Source organism: Lissotriton helveticus, chromosome 9 (genome assembly GCF_964261635.1).
Source record: "Lissotriton helveticus chromosome 9, aLisHel1.1, whole genome shotgun sequence".
NCBI classification, from domain to species: Eukaryota; Metazoa; Chordata; class Amphibia; order Caudata; family Salamandridae; genus Lissotriton; species Lissotriton helveticus.
Window position 1 is genome coordinate 257,435,182 of NC_136070.1, and position 20,645 is coordinate 257,455,826.

Below are 20,645 nucleotides of genomic sequence, written 5' to 3' on the forward strand. Positions count from 1 at the left end.
CAGATCTCCGTGTGTGTGTGCAGGAGATTAAAGCCCTTTGAAGTGTAAGTGAAGTTGGGTACAGCTCATCCCCCAGCCATCCTGTCAGGATGGTTAATCCTGTCCACATCTAAGACCCCTTTGTGTCATTGTCTGGAAGCAATACGCAAACTGCAACAGCAGAGCCATTCACAGATATGTGAACCAGGACACAGGCAGAAGGTATGAGTGGTTGGGACAAGAAAATGCCATCTTTCTAAAAGTGCCATTTTCAGAACTGTGACTTCACCGTTAAAGGGATCTTTAAATTACAATTCATTTGAGTGCAAACACCATATCTCTGCTTGCTCCCAATCTAAAGTTTTCACTTAATTAACATAATAAGGTGACCAAGTGTTAGTCAAGGGAAGACATAGGTCTTGCAACAGTGAAAAACTACTTTACAGTTTTTCACTGCCAGGACATGTAAAACTTAAGTACACAAAAATACGATGCACCCTGCCATATGAACCTTTAGGGCCTACCTTAGGGGAGACTTATAAACATTAAGTAGGAAGGTTTACGCCTAGCAAAAGGTGTATTTTGTCAGGTCGAACTAGCAATTTAAAACTGCACTGCACGCTTGCAGAAGCATGCATTAGACATGTTTTAAAAGGCTACTGTAGTGGGTGGCACAGCGTGCGCAGCAGGCCCACTCGGAGCATTCAATTAGAGGCCCTTGGTACAGATATGGTCAGCTTAGTAGGGACTCACAAGTAAATTAAATGCGCCAATTAGGTATAGCCCAATTTTACCATGGTTGAAGGCGAGAGCACAAGCACTTTAGCACTGGTTAGCAGTCCTAACGCAACCAAAAACGGATTCAGCAAAACATTAGGGGGGAAGGCAAAATGTTAAGGGGAATACCACACCAAGGATGTGAGCCGTAACATACCCTATGACTAATTAGAGGCTATACCCTGGTATGTATACCTCTTAATTCTGCCCTAATAGCTCTTGCCCTACTTATACCCCAGGACCACTACTCCTAAACCTCCTTGTACAGTAGTTCACCAACCCCTCTGCCTATACGCTGGGTTGACTATACCATAGTATCTCCACCTGTGCCTATTCCTTAGTATACCTTACAAACCTGCCACCTGACCCTACACCTTTCTCCCTCTTTATATCATAGTACCTCTACCCCATACGCTAGTTTGCCTTCCTCCAATTTTCCCTACCTGTTTTCTTGTTCCTGCCCCATGGCCCCTTTTTGTGGTGTACAAGGGCCCTTTTTGGGGGAAATTATTTTTCTCATTCAGGTGGAGTTTAAGCAGAATGGAGTCATCGGGATGTTCTCCATTTTGGGGTTTTCTCTGAAATAGAGAAGTTTGAGCCAACATTACTCATGAATTTATTCCACTCTAGTGCTAATAGAATTGCTCAGGTACCTGACTTACTTACTTTACATACTGTCTGTCCACTCCATTCTAGTGTTAATGACTAACCAGGTAAAAATTTATTTATTTGTTTATTGTAAAGTTTTATATAGCGCGAACAAGACCCGTGGGTATCAGAGCGCTTCACATAAAAGTATGATAGAAATATTAACAAGATGATAACCATTGAATACATATAGATATGAGGTAGATTATTATATAGCTTTGGAGAGTGCTTAGGTAACTAGCTTCCATTCGAGGCATTCTTCTACACTACGCAGTAACTACAGAGCCTGCAATACTAACATTTAAGAAACTAGCTTCCATTCGAATTATTCTTTTCCAGTATGCAGCAGGCAATATTAACAATTAAGAAACTAACTTCCATTCGAATTATTCTTTTCCAGTACGCAGCAGCTATAAAGCATGCAACACTAACATCTGTCGATTTCGACAAATGAGGTAGGAGGTTATATGGTTTCGGGATGTGAGATAACTATATACATTCACTTTGCCATGAGGTAGCAGTTGGTATACAGTGTAATCACCAGGAAAGTCTGTCCGTTTCGATCCATAGTTTATCTTTCATCTAATTCACGTCGATCCTTCTCTTTCTGATGACGTGAGTGATTTGTGAGGACAGAATCAGATCCCAAAGTGATCCATTAACTCCTCTATGCGAGGTATTTACTCATTAGGAAGCTCTTCGCTTCTCGCTTGAAAGTTAAGGTATTAGGGTTCTTCCTGATGCTTGGAAGGAGTGAGTTCCAGATTCTAGGGGCAGCTCCTGAGAACGCACTGTCATAAGTTTTTTTCTTTCTAAAGATGGCTGGACGCAGCAACAACTCCTTGGCACTCCTAGCTGGTCTGTTGCCTCCTGACAGCTCAATTTTCTTGGATAGGTATCCAGGAGTATTGTGGTGAAGCGCCCTATGGGTGATACATGCTATCTTTAGTTGAATTCTCGCCTCATAGGGTAGCCAGTTCAATGCTTTCAAGTGCGGGGATATGCGGTCAAATTTTCTTGATCCAGAGATGAGTCTCGCTGCAGCGTTGAGGCAAGCTTTTAGTGGTGCTGTGGAAGTTTTTAGTAGACCCGCTAAGGTAGTGCAACCGTACCATTAGCCAGATACCTGTCCTACACTAGTGTACAGGTACCCATCTTATCCCACTATTAAAAACACCACTCAAGTACTTGACCTTCTTTAGTATTAACAGCATTACTCAAGCATCCAACCAATTCTAGCCTTAATGACATTACTCAGGTACCTGTCTCTCAACAATGATATAACAATACTCATAAATCTGTCCAATTCACATGTAAAATTCGTCCTGCTACCTGTCCCACTCTAGTTTTAATAACATTTCCCAGAAACCAACTATCCTATGGCATTAAGGTACTAGAAACACCTTTTCGACGTTTCACACCTTACTCATTGTGCTTGTTGTTTTAATAACGTTATTGAAACAAGGACTATCTTTTATTTTATACCAGCCAGGAACCCAAAGGCCATCACAGAAATAATCAACAGCAGATCACTGTTATATCATTTAGACAATAAATTATGGTAATATCACATATGACAAGCCAACAGAGACACAAATGTATATGATAAAACAAGTTGCCAGCAAAATCCCAGTAAAATTAACCACATGGGCGCAGCGGTTTTTCCCGCTGCGCGCTGAAGTTTTTAAAACCCCGCGGTTCATGACGAGCTCAGCTCGTCATGAGCGCATGACAGGTAAAGCTCATGACGAGCTGAGCTCGTCATCGGCGCAGAAGGGGTTAATTAGTATTTTAAACATCTACTGTTTTTAAAGAGGATTTTCAGAAAAGAAGATATGTCTCAGCCGACTAATCATTTGCCGCATAATCTTAATTTGTTGTCTAAATGAAACCACACTGAATCAATGTGTCTTGTTTGATTGTGATAATGGCAGAAATGCTTTGTTACATGTCTCAATCTAGTGTTAGCAACATTAATTTAAAACTTGCTTACCCCTGATGTGAATAACATTACTTGGGTATATGTTTAATTTAGTCCTAATAATATTTCTCAGTTACTCGTCTACTCAGAACATACAAAACTCCTGTGAATATTTATTCTGGTGTTGACAGCATTATTGATGAACCTGTTGCCCTAATTATTAACATTACTCGTATATCTACCTCCCTCTTGTATGGAACACATTACACATGTCCCTGTTTACCTCTTGTGTTAACAACATCATTCTGGTGCATCTCTCCCTTAATTGTTAATTATAATAACATTATATGGGTACTGGTTTCCCACTAGTGAATGGCATTACTTGGGTGTTAATAACATTACTCAGAAACAGGTGTCACTCCTATATCAGAAGTATTCTGGATCTGCCTCCCTATTGAATTGATAGTGTTATTTCAATGGTGTCTCTCTATTAATGTATTTATGTATGTATCACTTCATATTCCTGAAGAAAGAGTAAGAAAAGAATGAGTGTAAAAAAACATATAGTGAAATGGTGAAAATACAATGGAGTTAAGAATGTGCTTCTGGGGGGAATGGAACAAAATGAGTGTCAGAACCCCATTCAGAAGGCCAAAGTTCAAGCAGGGGGTACGGGGTCCAACCACAGGGGTTGAGGCCTTTTACCACTGATGTCCCTGGGCCTGACCTACTATATATCCTGAGCAACTGGGCCAAGTACCCCTTCAGCACTTGCCTCTTAGTGGAGCAGTCTAAGGCTTCTCAGAGGGGGGTTGGTACAGGGGGATAAACACAGGTTCACAACTCAAAATACGTGCTGCAGCAGCAGCAATAAATGTCCACTCAAATACTTGCTATTGTGAATAGAGAAGTATTTATTTTACAGCTAGCACAACAAAGTAGAATACAATATTCACAAACAACACACACAGTGCCGAGGTCAGGGATCTAGTGTTTCATAGGCTGCTCCTTGAGCCCCACTCCCTCCTCGTTCTAGCTGTAGCGGTAATTCTCCATTCACTATAGGCAGGGCCACTGGAATTATGACATTATGCGGACGCAGCGATTTTTGCATAGTATAGATTTGCCCTATTTGCCACATAATCCATCATTCGATGCATAATCTGCAGATTTTAACAGCATTAGGATTTACTGGCATTGAAAAGATGCATTTTTGTTGGCTACATGTAGTAATGGCATGTTCCTTTAATTAGAATGTTATATGTGTAATAGGAATGTTTGGGTGCTGGGCAATTGCCCAGCACCCAAACATTCCTATTACACATATAACATTCTAATTAAAGGAACATGCCATTACTACACATCCTCCTTCTTAACAAAAGAAATTAAAAAAAATAAAAAATAAAACAACATAAAAATCATTAACAAACTATAATGAATTCATAATAAAAAAACAACATAAAAATCATTAACAAACTATGATGAATTCATAACACTCTGAACCCAACAATTTACACATTAAAATTAATTTAGTAAATTCCGCATCTTCCTAAGTGAACAGAACAGAACATGTGAACTCACCCACAACCATCCCCCCTTTCCAAAATGTAGGGAAAAGAAAAATGTCCAAATCATTAATAAACATGTCATCCACATTTGATTATTAATAATCAAATCTCAATGTTCCGAACACAGTTAACTTGAATATCACTATCATCAGACTCAGAACCAGATGAATTATCTTCATATTGAATATAATTAACTTTTTTCTTTGAAAATTTCTTATTTTTCCGGTTGCAAACCCTTGAGAAATGACCCAGCAATCCGCACTCTAAACACTTTGCATGTTTAGCAGGGCACCTCTCAAAAGAAGCGGCATGTGAGTAACTCCCACATCTAAAACACACCACATCACTGAATTTCTCCCTTTCACTACCCTCAGTAAATTTCTTCCTTTCACCACCCTCCCATTCCTTCCTATCACGAAAATCACTATTTCCACCCTCCAATTTATCTTTATACCCTGCTTTCTTCTCAACTACCTTGGCTACTACTTCCCACTCCACCTTGTTATCCTGTGACAAAGTGACTTTTGCACATCGGTCAGACAGTTCTGCCTTTTTAACCAAAGCTACTATTTCTTTAAGACACTTGTCTCCCTCTACCCATAGTTTTGTCCTGTAATATCTTATTCTTAGTATACATCACTACCTGGTCACGTATAAAGTCAACATGTAACTGAGCAAACTCACATTTCCTTGCCAACTTTTTCAAAATGAAACACTCTTAGTTAAAAGATGCACACAATCCTAAAAGTTGACTCAAGTCTCAATAAGTCCTTCTTAAAAACGGAGATGAGCCTTCAGATCTACCAACCCAGTGATGGGAAGGCCAATGGTAGATAGACCTACAGTCCTAGTCCCACTCAGCAGATGAAATGATGGCGGTGACAATGAGATGCCAATCGGCAGGTCATAAGTATGACTAGCAGATGAATAAGAAACAAGGCAGCCTCAGAATGTATGTGTGTATGTATTGCGACTTATATAGCGCACGTATCACCCGAAGGCATCAAGGCGCTTGCCTTGGGAACCCGTCCTGGCTTTTCCCTGTGAGATAACCCCTACGTGAAAGATAAGTTAATGAATACAACCACTTCGTGAATGATGAATCAGCAAATATAACCACTTCGTGAATGAAAAGTTAGTAAATAACTAATACCTCTAGAAATTAAAACATCTCATGAAATTAAGACACTCAAATAACCACCCCGTGAATGATGAATTAGTAAATAACCAACCCCTCAAGAACCTTCAAAACTTCATGAAACCTCTGCTGCGTGCACACTCCAAGAAATCTCTACTGTATGTATGATTTGACAATTAAAATACACTTCGTGAAAAAATCACAGCAAATTACAGGCATGAACATAAATACCACTGACATATAGTGTGCGCGTCATCAGCAATAAAGTAAAACGATTCTCCTCCAAATGCTTTCAATGTCGCTTTACTCCAAACAAAATCCTCCCAGCTCTTTTCCTTTTTAACTTCAATAGCCTCGAATGCCGAACAAAGCTCCGTTTACTGCAAGGTTCAAAGTCGTGACTTCAACGTCATGAAAGAAAAACGAAGAAAATGCTTCCCAGCTTGTTCCTACGAGGTTACTATGGAAACAATCAACAAAGAAGATGGCCGCCGAGCGTGACCAGCAGCGTGAAGACGTGATGACGCTACCCAAAATGCAACGCTCCTTCCACGATGACGTGTAGAAGTTCACCAAAGAGGAATTATGGACACGCTGCTCCCCCCGATGACAAGAACACTCCAACGCTCCAGAGAATAATTATGAGCGCGCTGCACTGCCTCGTGAGAATGCTCCGTTGTCAACTGTTGGTAAATTCGTAATTTGAAATTAAACACCACGTAATCGCTTGGCAAAAATAACATAATCCAAACAGCGATTAAATTGGCAATCCCTCGGCAAATGACAACTTCCTCTTTGTGTTGAAAAATTGTGGCATATTAAAGGAGTAAAACACATTCCTTTTCCCAGAGAAACGTCGAAATCAGCGTCGCTCTCCGGTCCCCATACGAAATTTCCTTTCCCAGTGAAAATCGAAATCACAGCTGGTTTTCCTGGACAAAGTCTGGGAATCGAACTCACAGCTGGCTTTGCTGGACAAAGTCAAACCTCCGTTTTCTTAGGTGCTTCTGTACTTTCCAACCGGTTCTCTTCTTTTTTTTTTTTTTTTTTTTTTTTTTTTTTAATTTTTTTTTAAAACCATCCATGTCGCCAAAATTGTAGTATGTAAATTTGAAGTTAAGATTGTGTAGTAATGGCATGTTCCTTTAATTAGAATGTTATATGTGTAATAGGAATGTTTGGGTGCTGGGCAACAGGAACTGGTGCAGCTTGGGGCATTCTTGATGTATCTTTACTGGAGCTGCATGTTTTATTTCACCTGTAGAATAAAAGTTCTACTTATACCTTTCAACTACTTTCACTGCTTCTGTTCATATTGGATTTGGAGTTACTACAATTTTTGGCGACGAGGATGGGATTTAAAAAAAAAATGTGTAGTAATGGCATGTTCCTTTAATTAGAATGTTATATGTGTAATAGGAATGTTTGGGTGCTGGGCAACAGGAACTGGTGCAGCTTGGGGCATTCTTGATGTATCTTTACTGGAGCTGCATGTTTTATTTCACCTGTAGAATAAAAGTTCTACTTATACCTTTCAACTACTTTCACTGCTTCTGTTCATATTGGATTTGGAGTTACTACAATTTTGGCAACATGGATGGTTTTAAAAAAAAAAAAAAAAAAAAGAAGAAGAGAACCGGTTGGAAAGTACAGAAGCACCTAAGAAAACGGAGGTTTGACTTTGTCCAGCAAAGCCAGCTGTGAGTTCGATTCCCAGACTTTGTCCAGGAAAACCAGCTGTGATTTCGATTTTCACTGGGAAAGGAAATTTCGTATGGGGACCGGAGAGCGACGCTGATTTCGACGTTTCTCTGGGAAAAGGAATGTGTTTTACTCCTTTAATATGCCACAATTTTTCAACACAAAGAGGAAATTGTCATTTGCCGAGGGATTGCCAATTTAATCGCTGTTTGGATTATGTTATTTTTGCCAAGCGATTACGTGGTGTTTAATTTCAAATTACGAATTTACCAACAGTTGACAACTGAGCATTCTCACGAGGCAGTGCAGCGCGCTCATAATTATTCTCTGGAGCGTTGGAGTGTTCTTGTCATCGGGGGGAACAGCGTGTCCATAATTCCTCTTTGGTGAACTTCTACACGTCATCGTGGAAGGAGCGTTGCATTTTGGGTAGCGTCATCACGTCTTCACGCTGCTGGTCACGCTCGGCGGCCATCTTCTTTGTTTCCATAGTAACCTCGTAGGAACAAGCTGGGAAGCATTTTCTTCGTTTTTCTTTCATGACGTTGAAGTCACGACTTTGAACCTTGCAGTAAACGGAGCTTTGTTCGGCATTCGAGGCTATTGAAGTTAAAAAGGAAAAGAGCTGGGAGGATTTTGTTTGGAGTAAAGCGACATTGAAAGCATTTGGAGGAGAATCGTTTTACTTTATTGCTGATGACGCGCACACTATATGTCAGTGGTATTTACGTTCATGCCTGTAATTTGCTGTGATTTTTTCACGAAGTGTATTTTAATTGTCAAATCATACATACAGTAGAGATTTCTTGGAGTATGCATGCAGCAGAGGTTTCATGAAGTTTTGAAGGTTCTTGAGGGGTTGGTTATTTACTAATTCATCATTCACGGGGTGGTTATTTGAGTGTCTTAATTTCATGAGATGTTTTAATTTCTAGAGGTATTAGTCATTTACTAACTTTTCATTCACGAAGTGGTTATATTTGCTGATTCATCATTCACGAAGTGGTTATATTCATTAACTTATCTTTCACGTAGTGGTTAGTTGAATGTTTGATTTGAGTGTGTTTTTAAAATGTTCTGAATTTTTTTTTGAGTATGTCTGTGGTAGCCGGGAGTTCAGGTACTGGGGACAAGGGTTCGTCGGGGGTACCTTTAACTTCAAATTTACAAATCAATTCCCCCAAAGAATTTCTAGCTATTCCTGGAGAACCGTTGATTGCTTGGTTGGATTGGAAGGCTTATTTTTTTAACTATATAGCGAATTTAGAGGACGTAAATGGTACGTTCTCGCCGGGAAGGAAGAAGAGGATGTTGTTATATTCGCTTGGTCCGGAGGGTTTGCGTATTTTTCAGGATATGCACTCACACAAAAGTGTGGAAGGTAATTCTGATGTTTTTGAATGTGCTTTGATGGATTTGGATGATCATTTCTCTCCCTCAGTATCAATTGCTGTGACTAGGCATGCATTTTTTCCATAGGAAAGGGGGGATGGTTGTGGGTGAGTTCACATGTTCTGTTCTGTTCACTTAGGAAGATGCGGAATTTACTAAATTAATTTTAATGTGTAAATTGTTGGGTTCAGAGTGTTATGAATTCATCATAGTTTGTTAATGATTTTTATGTTGTTTTTTATTATGAATTCATTATAGTTTGTTAATGATTTTTATGTTGTTTTTTTTTTTTTTTTTTTTTTTCTTTTGTTAAGAAGGAGGATGTGTAGTAATGGCATGTTCCTTTAATTAGAATATGTGTAATAGGAATGTTTGGGTGCTGGGCAACAGGAACTGGTGCAGCTTGGGGCATTCTTGATGTATCTTTACTGGAGCTGCATGTTTTATTTCACCTGTAGAATAAAAGTTCTACTTATACCTTTCAACTACTTTCACTGCTTCTGTTCATATTGGATTTGGAGTTACTACACTACACACCAAACCTAACTAAAGTAGTGACAGATTTGCCTTGTTACACCCAGAGGTAGCCTGCCTCATTTTCAAAGCTCTCGGACATCAATAAAACATCTGGAGGACACAAAAGCCTCAGAAGCAAAGAAGTTATTCGACTGGAATCAGAGTCAAACCCCATTCTACTGTGACAAGAATCAGGTGATTCACTCGTGCTGCTCCATCACTGCAATTCTCTTACTGAACGGCAGGAGAACCTTGTTCTGTTCCATACAAAATCTGAAAGCTATATTGTTTGGCTCTCAGCTTAACATTCGGCTCCTCCCCCCACTCACCAATCTCAACCTTGACCTTTGATGCACTACTTTACCCACTTAACCACTAGTCTCCCTTCCTTGCTCTATATATTTCACGTTTGACTCTATCTTATTGTGCCATACATTCAAATGTATCTTTCTAAAAGTGTAATCGTTTACTCTTTTGATAAACGTAAAGCGCACCCACATCCTCCAAAGTAAGAGCAGCCCTATATAAAAATCATAAATAAATATTGCGTTGGGGATAGGTGAACTGTGGTTATGGATTATGGAAGGCTGTCGATACAGGGCGTTTCAATAACCTCATGGTTTTAGGGTCAGACCCCCTTCCAGGGCAAATAAAGTGACCACTGCGTTTGTCTATTTATTTTATGGAATTATTGTAGCACTTCACCAAAGTGCTCTACAATAATTTATGCAAGGTGCTACGATAATTAGATGGACAAATTAAAATAGAAGAAAAGAAACCAGAAGAAGCTAACAAATGTGGCTAAAAAAAAAAAATTATATGTTTATCAAACAAAATGAAACACTCTTAGTTAAAAGATGCACACAATCCTAAAAGTTGACTCAAGTCTCAATAATTCCTTCTTAAAAACGGAGATGAGCCTTCAGATCTACCAACCCAGTGATGGGAAGGCCAATGGTAGATAGACCTACAGTCCTAGTCCCACTCAGCAGATGAAATGATGGCGGTGACAATGAGATGCCAATCGGCAGGTCATAAGTATGACTAGCAGATGAATAAGAAACAAGGCAGCCTCAAAATGTATGTGTGTATGTATTCCGACTTATATAGCGCACGTATCACCCGAAGGCGTCAAGGCGCTTGCCTTGGGAACCCGTCCTGGCTTTTCCCTGTGAGATAACCCCTACTGGGTATCCCCAGGGTGAAAGCCAGGCATCCCGCAGCGGGTGGGCCGCCGTATTGGAGATTAAGCAACTATTGCCCAGAGTTGCAGCGTGGGACCCCATGATTAGAATAGGCACAGAGGCGAGAATTATCGAGTCCGTGGACATTTTGGGCTCAGGACCCTGCCGCGTCGGGAATTGAACCCTGGTCCCGGGCCAGACCTCTGCATCGGGGTCTGCCGTTCTAATCAGTGAGCCACACTCCTCCACAATGGTCCGCAAAGGACTACAAATGGTTAAGGCTAAGAAGACCTAATCCAGATACCCCAGTGAAAGAAACCCAGGCAGATGTCATGAAGTTCTCTCAACGCGCAATTTCCCGTGAAGAAAGGGAACAGGGAGATGGAACAGGCTACCTTACCAGAATGACCAATGGTCACAGCAAGCAACCAGGAGAGCCGAAACACCCATGGCAGTACAAGGAAGATTCCCATGCAGGCGTACACCTCAGGGATGCAGACGCTAACCTGTTCATCCACAAATCCAGCATACTTTCAAGCCATGATTGGGAAAGATAATACAAGGTGGATGGGACCACAGAGCAGCATGGCCTCCACACAAGGATGGTAGAGAGCTCATTCATAGACATGAGTCAAGCGGCACACCTTCACCACCATGCACCAACATGGCACCATCTCACTACTACTCAGGCAGGGCAAGAAGAGGAATTAGACTGGAGGAGGGTGGGTGCAAACCAACACCACACTGCACTCCCTGTCACCGCGGGGCATCCCAATAAAGGGCAGATGACTTCTTGGAGAGTAGCCTACTAGATGACATCTCTGCCTTGGGGCTCTCTCGCTTTTTTTCATCCCACTATAACCCCTCCCAACTACGTTTGAGATTCATAAGAAGTAGGGGAGAGGATCTAGCCTAATGGTTAGGGCGGTCAATCTCTAATCTGGGGAACTGGGTACGATTTGCGGCAATGATGCTCAACATCCTGTGATTCTGGGCAAATCACTTAATCTCCCCATGCCTATGTGTTGCAGTATGTTATTTTATAATTGACTGAGTCATATTATATAACATAATTTACTTTAATACACCTCTTCACACCACAGGTTTTGCCATTTATAAGTCATGTACATAACAGATGTTATTTTTACACAGTTTAAGGGTACTCCATTTATGATCCTCAGAAAGATGAAAGTCTAAGTTGGCCCTGCTGTGATTTGCTCTTGTCCCCTACAGGTCATATTAGAGCACTTGATGAGCCATGTTGCCAATTATGTTAAACTTGGGTATTAAGCTTTATCATGTTCTGTTATGATGGCTGAAAACCAACTAACTGTGGCTTCCGGAGCACCATGCTGTCCAGTGCAAAGTGCTTCATCAATATAATATATAACCCTCCTGTACCACACTAATACCATGACACTCAACAGTCGGGAAGTCTATTTTAGCTCATATGACCTCACAATAATTTCCCTATACTGCCAGACACTCTCACACTTGCATTGGCTATATTGGTTGTGCAGTGGTTAATTTGTTTAAAAAATGAGTGTTGGGGCTCTCGTCAGGAAGCGGCTTGCACCTGCCCATTTCTTCGGTTAGCTCCACCTAAAACAACCAACCACTAGCTATGAAAGTTGGAAGAGGATGTGACCTAATGGCGAGAGCTGCTGACTACTGAGCGGTGGAACCTCGGCTCAACATCCTGTGATGCTGGGCAAATCCCTTAATCTTCCCGTAAATGAATGTGTCCTTAACTGGTGCTCATGAAATGCACTGGTGTTGATGATTAAGTGCTGGTACTGAACACCGGAAACCACTACCTTAAATTAAGCACTACAGTCCTGTGGGTTTTGTACATCACCCAGGACTGTACCAGCTCATAAACCAGTCCTCACCAACTGAGAAAGCATGGAATAATTGAAGAGATTTACAACATGCTGCTGGTCAATTGGAGGATTCTAATCTAGTCCACTACTGCAAGCTACACAGTGTGACCGATTCTTGGCATCTCACAATGACATAGGATGATATTAACAAAGTCCATCCCAACAGATCTCTCCACCATGTCTCCCTTCAGCCTATGCCTGTTCAGGACATGCACTTTAACCCCTTGGAAGCGTGCAAAATGTTCCCGCAGTGCAGGAAAATGTTGTGCTTGTGCAATACGGACGGCTCTCGGCCGTCCGACACACATGCCACAACATAGCGTCGGACGCATCCAAAGGGTTAAAAATAAATATCTCCAGTGCAGTAACCAGCTAAGTGGACTAAGATTGTAAGAAATACCATAAAGTGACCCTAGAGCTGTTCAAAGCTGTCAGCTTATTGAACATCATAAACTGTGCACCTCTCTCTCACACCTCTTCATCCATGACACTTCCAAGTGCTGCATCTCATAACACGATTACCGCACTTTGGCAGTCATCACGCACGACATGGAAACACTTCGCCATAGGATCAAAAGAAAGAAAACAGGCTTCTAAGCACACTGTACACAGCGTACTGTCCTACTCATGTAGGCAAGGGCTTCAAAGCTTCACATAGGGGTAGTAAGCACTATATACATGTTGCAATACAATATAATGATGAATTATATCGAATTGTGTTATATAGAGGTTTTTAAGTTGTTTTTTGTTGAGTTGCTAGGTTCCTGAATTTATTGTTGTGTTGAGATAGAGATTGAGTTATTTTAAGGTATGACATTTTATGTTAATCTAAGTTGTGTATGCTACGGTGTGTTGTACTGAATTGGGTTATGTTGAGTTGATGATATATTGAACTCATTTACTTTGTGCTGACTAGAATGCTGATTTGTGTTACTTTAGGCTGAGTATTTATGTGGAGTCATTTTTGGTTGAGTTAACACGTTGAGCGTTGTGTTAGGTGATGTTAAATTCTGTTTATTATTGAGTTAAGATTGAGTTACTTTATGTTCAGTTGAGATGGTTGTTATTTTATTTTGAGATATGCAATGTTGTACTATATTTGTCATACTATATTCTTTCAACTGTAATTCCAAATCATATTTTACCCCCAACATGGCACCGAAGGCCAAGAAAGAAGCTGTCCCAGTTAAAACTGAAGCAAAGTCCAAGGCTTTGAAAGCTAAAAAGGCTGTTCTTAAGGGGGTACACAGTCACAAGAAGAAGAAAATTAGGACAGCCCCCACTTTCAGGAGGTCGAGGACCTTGAGGTTAAGGAGGCAACCGAAATATCCCAGGAAGAGTGCTCCTCGTAGGAACAAACTTGACTATTATGCGATTATTAAGTTCCCTCTTACCACAGAGTCTGCCATGAAGAAGATTGAAGATAACACGCTGGTCTTCATTGTTGTTGTCAAGGCTAACAAGCACCAGATCAAACAGGCTGTAAAGAAGCTTTATGATATTGATGTTGCCAAGGTCAACACACTGATCAGGCCAGATGGCGAGAAGAAGGCATATGTGCTTCTAGCTCCAGACTATGATGCACTGGATGTAGCCAACAAAATTGGCATAATCTAAGCCTGCTCTGTAGACGCCGGACAGTTCAGAATATTTTTTTTTTATTTAAGTCATATTTTAAGGATTTCGGGGGCCCTGGGTCAAACGTATTTTGTGGGGCCCTGTTCATAACAGCTTTGAATTTATGATCCAATTTTCAGCTCTTTCTTGCCCTCTTTGGGCAGGTCACTGACAAGGCAAAGGCAGACAGGTCCAAATTCGAAATGTTATATCTAATATTCAGGGATAGTGATGTGTGTTTTCAACATTGTAATTCAGCAGCAGCTCACTAATATTAAAGCAAATAACCTTTGTGAACCCCCGTCCTGTTTTGATCTAAAAGAAACTGTTTTTGTGAATGTTGCATGGTGTCAAAAACAAACATTTATCTGCCAAATGTCTGTAATAGACTCCAATACATCACCCAAGTTAAACATACATTAAAGGAAAACGGTATTTAAAACAATACATTAAGAATTATTCAAGGCGTCAGGGCAAGGACAGAGCTGGCTGTATCAGGTGGGACCCTGGCCAGGGCCTACCTTGTTCATGCTTTAAAACGTCTCTGTTAGAATTCTTTCTTATGTTAAAAATGTGTTTTTATATGTTGCGCTCTTTTGTTATGCCTTGGTGTTTTGAGAGAGTGGCATCATATTGAGTTACATGAGTTGACTTGTTGAGTTTTGCTATGTTAAGTTAGGTCACTTTCACTGCTTGCGTGTAATATTTACTTTGTGTTAATTTCTTGAGTGTTTTTCTGTTGTTACTTTGTGTTGTCTCTTTAAGTGTTTTGTTAGATTGCCTTGACTTTGAGTGGTGGTATGTGATTCTTTAAAAAAGTTTTATATAGCGCTAGCTTCACCCGTGGGTATCAGAGCGCTTTACATATACACATGAGATAAAGATTGCATTACATAGCATGATCTAAGGAAGCAAAACAATGAATTATGATGTTATGTTTTGTTTGACATCTAGAGCGTTGCGGTGTAACATTACTTGTATGGCAGAGTGTCTTCTGTCCTACGGTGCATACGGCCAGGGCTGACTCTTACCTGACACTGCGACAGGTGCAGCAGCACAGGAGCCAACAGCTGCAGCACGCCGTGCACAACCCACATCGCTGGTGTCAGTCACATGGAGCCCGGGGCCCCCAGGCATGTCCGGTCCTCGCGTGCCATAGTCCGTGCTTCCCAGAAGAGCCGCCTGTCCGGTCCTTCCTGCCCCAGGGTGCGCTGGGGATGTAGCGCTTGCCTCACATGGTCAGTATACCCCAATGTAGCGCCTCTGATGACAAGCGCACAGCGCTACGGGCACTGGGGCGTTATGTTAAGACTACTTGTAGAGCGCACATCTCACTCGGGAAGCTACACAGGCGCTAGAACGGATCAAGATGATGCGGAACGAGCGGGTATTTCTATTGTAGCATGGCCAAGCTCACTCGTAGGATCTATGCAGCACTGCCCCGAAAGCCCCAGCTGTGTGTCCATGCAGAGGCGAAGCTGCGCTCAGGGACATCTTAAGGATTTTGGGGGCCCTGGGCCGAACATTTTTTAGGGGCCCCTATTCAGAACAGTTTTGAATTTATTGTCCAATTTGAGCCCCTGTTTCCCACGCCGTTTCCGCTTCCTCAGCTGCATTAGCGATCCAGTTTGCATCATAGCCATTAGCCTATATATTCCCGATGTGAATTGACACATGCAGCTGACAGCGGTAGGATTTAGTGTTTCCTGTCCTTCTACTAGGTTTTTAATACTTTTTAAATTGTATATGTGTGGCTGAATTACTCTGTGCTATTTAACAATTTCTCCTACCTACGCACACTTGGACTTTACTGTATTCTGTTTGCCTACACCTCCTTAGCTGCTCTGATTCAAATCTCGCTTTTTCCTCCAGTCCTGGTCCGTCGCGGCTGATACACCAATTGTGCGGAGAGCTGGGGCTACTATCAGGCTCCTCACTTCCGCCCAAGCAGTTTCCACTTCCTCAGCTGTGTTAGCGATCCAGTCTGCATCATAGGCATTAACCTATATAGTCCTGATGCAAACGAACGCGCCCAGCGGCACGCCGCTGGCGCACTAAAGGCAAGCCCGTCAGTGTCTTGGAGGCATCCATGCAGTGTCCATGCTGCCCAGTTCCCCTCCAGTGAGTTTCTTCCACTACATTACAATAGGGAAAAACTGCTTAGCCTTAGGCAGCTACCATTATGTCAGTGTACAGCGGCTGATCCGAGCTTGGAGGTAGACTTTCGATGCAATGAGTGCAACTGGTCTCTCCTCCAGCCCAGGAAGCACGCACCCAAGAACCTCCCACGCAAATAAGGAAACAGAGGACTTAAAGGCCACCCTTTTAAATTGTTGCTCTATGCAAAAGCAGGAACCACACATTTATGACCTACTTTTAGACGAACAGCCTGATCTTTTATTTCTCACTGAGACCTGGCTGTCTGAAGCCTCCAACCCTGCTATCACCTCAGCCAACCCTATGGGTTATAAAATCCTTAGGAGGGACTGACCGAGTGGGAAGGGGGGACGGTGTCACCATAATTTAAAATCAAAAACTCGGTTGCTCTCCCATTCCGATGGAAAACATCAAGGGTGCAGAATCCTTAGGCTTCGGCTACACCTTATCCCCCCCATCATAGCATCGCTAGTTTTCTGATTTACAGACCTCCCGGGGTAATTGGAAATTTGTATTACTTTGCTTAATACAGCCACCACCACCCTGGACTTAAAATACAAAAACTGCCTCATTTTGGGAGATTTCAATATACATATGGACAATGGAAAATACCCTCAAACAATTTCCTTGATGGAGACCCTGCAGGCCTGCAACATGTTTCCATTAATTTTTCGGCCACCCATCAGAAGGGCCATCCCCTAGACCAAATCCTTCACATCTTTTACATATCAGTAAGCCTACCTCTTCCCATAACCTGGTCTGACCACCTCCTATTAAAATTTGTCATTCTCAACTCGGGCTAATGCAGGGCAGAGGGTCCCTAATTACAGAACGTTCTATAAAATAACCATCCCGATGTTAGCAGATGCCCTCGGTCGTTCCTCACCAGAGCTGTCTGGCTGTCCCGACTCGGACGCCCTCTCAATAGATTCAAGGCTCCGTACCAACATTGGTGCAGTGGTACCGGTTGTTTCCCACTTCTCAAAGAGGTCGGCCCCACCAGCTCCATGGTTTAACGATTCTCTCAGTTCTAGCAAAAGAAATTGTAGAAAAATGGAATGGAACTGGCGTAAATCTGACCTACCTGAGGACAGGAAGGTGTATAAAGACACCTTAAAAGCTCATTACATTCTTGTAGAGGCAGCCAAGTAAAACTTCTTTCAAACCAAGATAGAAAATGCTCAAAATATGAGTAAGGAAATCTTTAGCATAGTTAAATCCTTTACCACCCCGAAAGCCAACACAAAGGAAGGAGCATGCACAGAAGAATGGCTAAACAAATAGCTCAATTCTTCCACAAAAAGATCTCTGTGATCCAACAAGCCTTTACTAACATCTCAGAGAAAGAACTGACCTTCTACCTTAGTTCTAATTTCACCACTTGGATCCTCCATCTTTACTAACTTTCCCTGAGTTTCAGCTTGAAGAGTCACTGACCCTTCTCCAAAGCATTAACATATAGATTCATCAAGCATTTTTGCGAGCGCAAACGGTGCGAATCGCAAAATTCGGCCGTTTGCGCCCGCAAAAATGGCATTTGGAATTCATCAATGGGTCATGAACTCGCAATTAGAAAAATCGCAAATAATTGCGATTTCTCTAATTGCGATCGCATTTAAGGAATCTCAATTAGAGATTCCTTAAATGCTATTCATGAACCTTTGAAAAATTGCGAATTTGCAATTTTGGCCCGCTATTTACCGCGAAGTCAAACCTCGTGGTAAATAGCAGAAACTTAGAAAAATGCACTTAAGTGCATTTTTCTAAGTTGTATGTTAGACACACACATGTCCTTGGAACATGTGTGTGCGTAATACCAGCATCCAAGATCATTTCAGGGGTGCAACAGGGTGTCCTTTGGACACCCCTGCACCCTTGAAATCGCAAACTCAAAATGCGAATCGCTAATAGCGATTCGCACATTGATATGTCTTCCCATTCATTCCTATGGGCCTTTAGGCCCATAGGAATGAACGGGGAGTTATTCCTTATTTGCGATTAGCAATTAGCTAGTCGCAAATAAGGAAGCTGTAGGAATCGCAAAATAAATTGCGGTTTGTACTTGAATCCAGTTTTGCGAGTCTGTAATAGCGATTCCTTAATAATCGCTATTACAGACTCGCAAAACAGAACTTTGATGAATCTATATGTAAGTTTGGCTCTCCTACCAACACATGTCCAGTGAATATCCGGAACGTATTAGCTCCCACCATAAACCCCACGGTAAACCAGCTCTTTAATGCTTCCCTCTCCCCAGGCAGCATGCTGAAATTATGGAAGAATGCTAAGATTGTTCCTCTGATAAAAAAAGGCTATCGCCAAACCGATGGAGCCTGCCAACTACAGGCCAATCTCCCTTCTTACGGCCCTCTCCAAAGTATTAGAGAAGCATGTAAACAAGGCCCTCCAAAAAGGAATTAAAGATGGGCAGCTCCTTCATGAGTCCCAGTTCGGTTTTAGGGCTAATTACAGTACGGAGTCCGCTCTGCTGGAAGTGACTGAATATCTCACGGGTAAGCTGGACCAAGGAGGCAAGGCTGTTCTGAAACTGCTCAATCTGTCGGAGGCCTTCGATACGGTCCCACATGAGAGGCTCCTGGAGAGACTTGCTAACATCGGCCCGGGGGGATCGCCTTAACATGGATGTCATCCTTCTTGGCAAATAGATCCCAGGACATCTGGCTCCCCCCTTTCTCATCCCCAGTCCCGGCCATGAATTTACGTGTCCCACAGGGCTCCATTCTCACTCCTACCCTTTTTAATATATATCTATCCCCCTTGCATTTCTGGTAGAGGAAGAGGGCGCCAAAATTATTTCATATGCTGATGACACTCAGCTGATTTTTACATGTGAAAAAGGAACCGACTTTGACAGGGCAATGATTAGGTCTTGCCTCACAAACATTTTTAACTGGCTTAAGATCAATCAGCTGAAGTGCAATCCTGACAAAACTGAAGTTCTTTTCTTTGGTAATCCAGAAACACCTGACTGGAGCACTAAGTGGCCAAAAGATCTGCCGCCCCCACCCGCAGAAAAGGAGAAAGTCAAAACCTTAGGGATTGTCATAGACAAGACACTCCCCATGCGCTTTCAAATCCAAAATCTAAGTGGATGCAAAACCAATTCCTGCCACTGTTACTGCTTGAAAGCAGAAAGATTGTGGAGCAGTCTACGGTGACATCAAAGCTTGACTATGTCAACAGCTTGTACCTAGGTCTTCCCAAATCCTTTATCCTGCACCTACAAGTGGTACAAAACGCAGCGGCCAGAGCCATCCTGAGACCTAAACCCACATCTAGTATGACCCCTATTCTTAAGTGGCTACACTGGCTCCGCATAACAGAACAGATCAATTTCAAAGTGATGACCATCTTCTTTGAAGCTTTCCATGGCTTAGGAGCCGGCTACCTAAATAAGCGCGATAATCCCTACACAACATATAGACCCCTAAGATCTTTCATTGCCAACCTGGCCATCATGCCTTAAATATGCCGTGCCCACACTGGAGGTAATCCATCAGCTTTCTAGGTGCAAATTTGTGGAATAGACTCCACGAGTCTATGAGACTAACCACAGACTTCCTCTCTTTCAGGAAGAACTTAAAAACCTGTCTTTTTAATAACTGATGGGTCCTTTACGCACGTTTTCCTCCCACTGTCACACGCCAGGACACTCTAGTCTGAGTAGCTGCGTGCTTTATTAAATACACTATTTCATTTCATTTCATTAGGTCCCTGACAGTGCAAAGGAACACTCGTCCAAATTCTTAGGGCCTTATTTATGAGGCCTTGCTTCACTTTTATGCCGCCAGTGCGTCACTTTTAGTGACGCACCGGCTGCGTAAAAAATGTGCCATGTTGCGACCTATTTACAAAGTAATGCATCTAGGCAGATGCATCACTTTGTAAACCCCAGCACCACATTATACCTGCGCCAGGTATAATGTATGCAGGGTGGGTGTTCCACCGCAAAAGCCTTGTAGAAGTGGCGCATTGAAATCTAGGAGAACTCAGTGCGCCACTTCAAAGACGCCATTGCATCAATATCTTACACCTGCCTCTCAGCAGGCATAAGACGAATGTAGGCCCTTTCACATGGGGCTTGCCCCATGTGAAAGGACATATTTCTGGAGTTGCGTCTATTTTCAGACACACCCTAGCAAT

At 42.1% G+C, this 20,645-nt stretch overlaps 1 protein-coding gene and 1 pseudogene across 1 annotated transcript in view; one reads left to right on the forward strand and one right to left on the reverse strand.

Moving 5' to 3' along the window:
* PGF (placental growth factor) overlaps positions 1 to 20,645 on the reverse strand; it is a 185,634-nt gene that overhangs the window by 163,354 nt on the left and 1,635 nt on the right. The window contains exon 2 of the mRNA XM_078659904.1: positions 15,356 to 15,802. Within this exon, the coding sequence (XP_078516030.1) occupies positions 15,356 to 15,421 (66 nt within the window). The 5' untranslated portion in view covers positions 15,422 to 15,802. The remainder of the gene's footprint in view (positions 1 to 15,355; positions 15,803 to 20,645) is intronic.
* LOC144782707 (large ribosomal subunit protein uL23 pseudogene) lies at positions 13,860 to 14,338 on the forward strand (annotated as a pseudogene).